A 6,235-nucleotide genomic window follows, 5' to 3' on the forward strand; every position below is an offset into this window, starting at 1 on the left:
AAAAGTCAGGAGGCAGGCACGGCCCAAAACAAGCGTAGGCAATAAAAGCTGAGCATCGGAGAAAGGTTAAAAAAAAAAAACGTGTTCAGAATCGTGTGTGTGTGTGTGTGTGCCAGCGTGCCCCACACGAGGCAGAGAAAGAAAGAAAAGATGGGCACACACACACACACTCGTCCTGTTGCGGCCTCAGGACCGCATAGAGTCGACGTCGCCCCGCCTCCCAAATATAAGATTACGAGGCTCATTCGATACTGCGTGACGGCTTCGCTCAAACTCGCGCCGCAGGTTCTCCCGCAGCGCCATCAACTTTGCTACCGAGTCATTCACGTCACCGCCCACTTCCTTCCTAAGCTTTTCCTTGGCCCGCTGGAACTCCTCCATCGCCTGGTGCTCCCAGGACACCTCAAGAGGCACCTCCTCCTCGGATTGTGTAGCGGGAACCACGTTGCCAAAGACGTAGTCCTTGTGGCGCAGGTACGGGTAGGGGTCTATTCCCTTCTGCAGGCAGAGCCGCACACGTTCCTCCTCCTTTTGCCAGCGAATGTCATTCATGAGGTACGGCTTGAGCACCGGGTATAGCAGCAAGGGGAAGACGGAGATGCCCGAGGAGGCAAAAAGGATAACAACCCAGGGAGACTCCTGTCCAATGCGGTGGCCAAGGCTGGCAAGGGGTGCGCCCACGGCCGACAACACTGCATTGCACCCGTCGCAAAACCGGCGCACCACATCCACCGTGTAGGTGGTGCATCGCAGCTTAAAACGAGTAAAGGCAAGTGACATGCCGGCTTTTGGGGGGTTGCCGCGCTCCTTCCCCGCTCCCTCGTGCGCGCCCACGCGTGTCCCTTGCTGCGCACCCACCGTGTGTGGACCTCCTGCACAGTCCCCCGCTGGCCTCCAAGCCGTGTGGCCGCACTCAAGGCAAAACAACAAACCAAAAGGAATAAGAATAAAAAGAAGAAAGAAAAAAACTGACGCAACAACAACGGCAAAGGCGGCGCCACCAACACCGCCAACAAGCGACAGGCAGGCAGGCAGCACAGAGCTGCGCAGCACAGAATTAAAAAAAGTATCTCAAGAGTCGCCCCAGCAACAGTTCCTCCGCGGGGCTCAGCGAGCCCGTACCCCAGGGCTGCAGCTCGTACTCAAGTATCACCTCCTCCGCGGCAAGCAAGCCACGCTCGAGCACAACCACGGCAAAGAAGTGCTCCTCCATCAAACGCTGCAGCTCCTTCTCGCCATCGACGCCCCCTCGCTCCGACTCCTGCACGAACCAAGAGCGATACCAACTAGGCAGCTCCTCCACTGCAAACGCCACCTCCACCGCGGCATTCCGCCTCCTGTCAACGCCATCGTCTCCGTTGATGAGGTCGATGAAGGGCAAAATCCCCAGCTCCACAGGATCGCCGGGCGCCGTGGTCCAGCACAACGGCAAATGTTGAGCTCTCGACAATATGACTTCCACCGCCCCACGGAAGTAAGGCAGTGAGGGCACCACGTTTTCTTCGGAAAATATCGCATGCGCAGCCCTTACCTCATCTTCAATTCTGCGCCGGGCATCCGTCAGGTAGGGCAGCAGCGCCGTGTGATGAAGTCGGCACAAACGCTCACAGCCTTCTTCCATCGTCTTAAACGACGGGGAACTCGGCAGGACGCTCAGCCATCCCCACCACGGCGAAAGCGCCCGCTGACGCTCAATCGCAAGACGCCATGCAAGCCTCGCCCATTGGCCTGCAGTGCAGCCCAGTAGCCGCGCCAGCGCGCCGTCGTCTAGGCGCTGAAGCTTCTGCAGCGCCCCCGCCTCGACCATCCGCAAGTTCGCCCCGAGCCTCTCCAGGGTCGTCACGGCGCAGGCACGTCGCGAGGGAACCACCAGCAGCGGGGTACCCGCATCACACGCGTCCTTCACAAAAACCCCGTACCCCACAGATGCGTCACGCTTTTCAATCAGCACCGTGTCATGCAGCCCCAGGCGCTTCAGAATCGCGTACGTTGCGGTGTATTCGGCGAACTTGGCAGCGCGTTGACCTCGCATTTATCCGTGGGACACAGAGCCCGCTCCACACGCCATGCAGTTGCGGCTGTAACAAGGGGAAATCCAAAAAAGTAAGATCGGAGGAGGGGGAAGAAAAAGAAAAAAAAGAGAGAAAGAAATATATATATCAGCTAAAATCCAAGCCGTTGGATGAGGTTGACCTGATTACGAGAGAAGGCAGGGGAAACTTCGAGAACGGAGGCACCAAAACTGCAACGGCGGCCCACAGTACATACATACGCATCTATTCATAAATGTGTAATGGAATAGCTGTGGTTCCACCACCGCCGCCGGCACCCACCACCAAGGCGCTGTCCAGCCGCTGCAGAGCAACACACTGGCACACACACACACACAAAAAAGTAAACGGCAGCCGCCCATGCAAGAGCAAAAAGGCGGGGAAGAAAAAAAAGAAAAAAGAAAAAAAAACATACTACGCAATAGACTCTGCTCACAGGCACGGAGTGGAAGCATTTCGGTGACCACGCTTAAGTGAAGCAATGAGCTCCAGCACCGTGCGCTCCGCCACCACATTCCCGACAGAATTCAGCACGCCACAGTAGTCAGCCAGGGTATTCAGCACAATGTCACCCAGACTCGGAGCCTCTGACGGATCTTCGTCCCGCAGAGGCGAGGGTATCACCTTTTGCAGAAACTCTCTTGAGGAAAAAAGAGGATCTGCTAAAAGGACAATGGCAAGCAAACCAGCAACGTCCGTCAGGTGCGCCGACTCAGACAACAACACAAGCGCCTCAGATGGAGAAGCCATCGAAAAGAGCATGCGTGCCACCTCCATCATTTCCCCGCGCTTGGCGTAATACGAACACCAACGACGCAAAAGTTCCTGTTTTTGCGGAGGCGCCATGGAAGTTAACTTCGCCAGAACTGCCGCCTCGCTCCAGTTGCCACAGGACTGCAAACTCAAGGCTGCCTCATAGTAGTCACCGCAAAGCATGTACTTCTCCACCGCGGCGTCCGCATCTCCGCGCTCCAAAGACATTGCAGCTGCATGCCGCGCTGTAGCCACAAATAAAGGAAATGATGCAGCATCACTGCAAGGAACGGAAGCCGCGGCTATCGTTACGGCAAGATTAGAAAGATGCGGAAATTGGTCGCTCAAGAAATTGACGTCCATCAACACAGTTATGGCCTGCTGAGGCTCCTGAAGCTTCAGCAGCTCTCGTGCCACAGCCAGACGACACGCTGAACTATCCACCGTTTGGTTCTTTGCAGCCTCCAGAGCAGCTATGCGATGTTCATTGAAACACAGACGATTGCTACGAACGACGTCTGGGTTTGCCACCGCCTCGGAAAAGCGGTTACAATGGTTATAAAAAAAGGGCGGGCTCAACTTCTGTTCCATGTCAATTTGATCCAAGGGCTGAGGCTCATCGCCAGCGCCGCAGCCAGGCCGCCAAAGACCTTTCGTTATGCAAAACTGCAACCAGAAACGCTGCTTTTCTACTTGGCCAAAAAAGCGAGCCACCCAAAATGCAAGCTCCTCGGTGCTTTTCTTCACACATGCGCGCTGCAGTGGGTCACGAATGTGCCGTGGAACCATCGTCTCTTTGTAGATATCCAGTTCCTGTGCCAGTGTTGTAATCGCCTCAGTAATAACCTGACCAAACGGTCCTCGACACGGGCGCCGCCGTGGATCGATGCCTTGTACCAGGTAACTTGGCGTGCTGGTGCTCTGCAGGCTGCTGGTGCCTGGCGAGTCACACATGACCTGCGTCTCCAGCAGCGTTTGAATGTGTGTTCGGTGGGCGGGCAAAAAAAAAGCACTGGTTTGTACGGGGCGTCGATGAACCTTGCAGGAGACGCTGCTATTGACAGAGGTGAGAGACTTGTCAATCAGCGCAAGATCCCCGTTGGAAGTGAGAACAAGGAGCTTATCCGCGACCCACGTCAAATGTCTTGCGGCCAAGTTGATCCGTGTTGCCCGCGAGTAGCTTACCCGCTCTTGGTTCGACGCCCCCCAGACGCCGAAGGAGCCGTCCACAAAGGCGACGGCAACGAGCTGCGAGGAGGCACTCGCCTCGGCACGGCTGTCAGTACTGAGCCCAGCGCCCTTCGGCACTGCCACGTGCAGCACGGGGGTGTTGACTGAAACAGATTTGAGGGCACGCAGGGTAAACCCAGAGCTGCCTAGGCGCATGACGAGAGGCAACTTCACCCCATCCATCACGATCAACGCCTCGTCGGTAGGCACGCACCGCACGCGGGCGATGGAGCCAGCGGAAAACAACGAGGTCACATCACGATTTTTTACGACCCGGTCCTTGTACACCGTCCAGAGGCTCATGCCACCATCGGTAAAGATAATAGCCAGCAGCTGGGGAGTGCCATGAACGCCTGTGAGGCAGGAAAGAAATACTTGCGGCGCCCATGAAACTCCCGCCACTCCCATCCCCTCGAAGGCATAAATAAGTTCAGCCGCTTCTACGCCCCAGACTTCAAAGTTGCCATCAAGAAAAGTCAAGAGCAAGAAAGTTCCTGTAGCGCTTAAAGTGATATCGCTCATGCGGGTGGCATCCGGGTGTGTCGGCCTTCGCAGCACGCGTAGCGGGACGCCACTGCGACAGTCGAACAGTGTCACCTGGTGAAAGTGACGCAGCTGGGTGGCTTTGTTTGTCACCACCCACACCGACTCCCCCCAACGATGCGGACTAAGCAAGATGATGCGGGTGCCGCCAGCGTGGACAATGTTTATCCTCCGCAGAGTGACGTTGTGCATGACGTCTATGAGCACTATGTGACCGTTCTCCAACGCGCAGCACACGACGTTGTCCCCAGCCACGCAGAGCCGGGTTGGCTTAAAAAGGGCAAAGGCAAAAAATCCCTCCAGTGACCACCGCCGGCGCTCCACCAAGTACCGCCACCGTGCCACGGAGCCATCGGCGAAAATTACGGCGAAGAGGTTTGCCGTCAGTTGAGACTGAACGACGTTTGACACCTTCTTGGACACAATTCGCACCCCCCGCACGTCGGCAGCGACGCTTGTCACCTTTTCCCTTGGACACATGTGCCAGGCGCACAGGCGCTGGTCGGTCCCGAAGGAATACAAAAAAGGGAGCCCCTGCGCCATCTCCGCCAGTGAGGCGGGCGAAGAAGCGAAGAGGCGCCTGAACTCCACATCGCTCTTCGCGTGCCACAACACCTGTTCGTTAAGCAGCAAATTTGTTTTCCAGTCGTAGGCGCCAACGGAATTACGTGTCGCGAAAAACAGGAGCTCCTCATTGGCCTCGCTAAAGGCGGCATCCAGGACGGTTTCATGGCCGTCCGCGCTGTCATAAATGAGATCCTTCGTGTATGGAATACTGGAACTCTGACGCACTCCCGTCTCCAAGGAACCGATCACGCGCAGACGATCCCCAAGCACGACACAAGACGCCTGTGTGGAGCTCAGCTTGGACGTACACAAACGCAACGGGGCAAACGAGTCTGTGCGGCCGGTGCGAATGGGGAATTGAAACTCACGGATGGGTTCCGTCCCCGCGAGGTGAGAATCGTACACAAAATTCGAGCCGTCCCTCGTTACCGCCAACAAATGCTGCTTCGCAAGGTAATTGAGGGCATAAATGGGCTGGGCATTCGGCACCTGCACACTATTCACAATGACGCCTTCCGCCACATCCCAAATAGCAACCGCCCCTAGACGATCTCCAGTGATGAGAAACAATCCATGTTGCAAGTAGGACGCCGGTGCCGGCTTCCAATGCACACATGTCACGGGTGCATTATGGCCATGCAGTGTTTGGACAAGTTGCATACTGTTCATGTCAACCACAAAAACATCACCTGAGTCATCGGAGTAAGAGCCATAAGCCAATAAATCTTGACATCCGTATTCGGCCGACTGGTACGGCCAGTTTCTCAGGTCATCAATAGGGGCTGTCCCCGCATTCGGGAACGACTCCCTTCCTGGAATGATTTTAGCACCCAACACGCTGTGCATACGAAGCCGCTCGCCCCTATTCCCCCTCTCCTTCTCCCTCCTCCACCCTGGCCTTTTCTACTGGGCGTTTGTGTGTGTGTGTGGTTTCAGTTGGGAAGCAAAAAAAAAAAATGAGGTCATTAAGGCGCAAAACGCCATGCAAACGGCTCCACCCAGACCCAAAGGGAAGTATGACATGAAAAATCATCGCCTTCCACGAAGGCACCCGTTATACCAAAATTACGTCAAGTAACGCCCAGTATACG

General features: G+C 56.0%; 3 protein-coding genes across 3 annotated transcripts, besides 4 other annotated features; all 3 read right to left on the reverse strand.

Moving 5' to 3' along the window:
• The first annotated feature begins 93 nt into the window (after positions 1-93).
• Positions 94-112: a microsatellite.
• Positions 113-186: 74 nt separating this feature from the next.
• On the reverse strand, positions 187-780 carry Tco025E_00549 (uncharacterized protein; the record flags this gene model as incomplete). The annotated part of the gene is made up of 1 exon (XM_029367489.1): positions 187-780. One exon carries the CDS (start codon positions 778-780, stop codon positions 187-189), a length of 594 nt encoding a protein of 197 aa, XP_029232447.1.
• Positions 781-920: 140 nt separating this feature from the next.
• Positions 921-968: a sequence feature (A-rich).
• An 89-nt stretch (positions 969-1,057) lies between these two features.
• Tco025E_00550 (uncharacterized protein) lies at positions 1,058-2,032 on the reverse strand (the record flags this gene model as incomplete). Its single annotated transcript, XM_029367490.1, has 1 exon — positions 1,058-2,032. The coding sequence occupies one exon, from the start codon at positions 2,030-2,032 to the stop codon at positions 1,058-1,060; it is 975 nt and encodes a 324-aa protein (XP_029232448.1).
• A 332-nt stretch (positions 2,033-2,364) lies between these two features.
• Positions 2,365-2,389: a microsatellite.
• Positions 2,390-2,433: 44 nt separating this feature from the next.
• Positions 2,434-2,461: a microsatellite.
• Positions 2,462-2,483: 22 nt separating this feature from the next.
• On the reverse strand, positions 2,484-5,990 carry Tco025E_00551 (uncharacterized protein; the record flags this gene model as incomplete). Its single annotated transcript, XM_029367491.1, has 1 exon — positions 2,484-5,990. One exon carries the CDS (start codon positions 5,988-5,990, stop codon positions 2,484-2,486), a length of 3,507 nt encoding a protein of 1,168 aa, XP_029232449.1.
• Between the last annotated feature and the right edge of the window lie 245 nt (positions 5,991-6,235).

Source organism: Trypanosoma conorhini (genome assembly GCF_003719485.1).
Source record: "Trypanosoma conorhini strain 025E chromosome Unknown Tco_14.4_contig_00012, whole genome shotgun sequence".
In the NCBI taxonomy this organism is placed as follows: Eukaryota; Euglenozoa; class Kinetoplastea; order Trypanosomatida; family Trypanosomatidae; genus Trypanosoma; species Trypanosoma conorhini.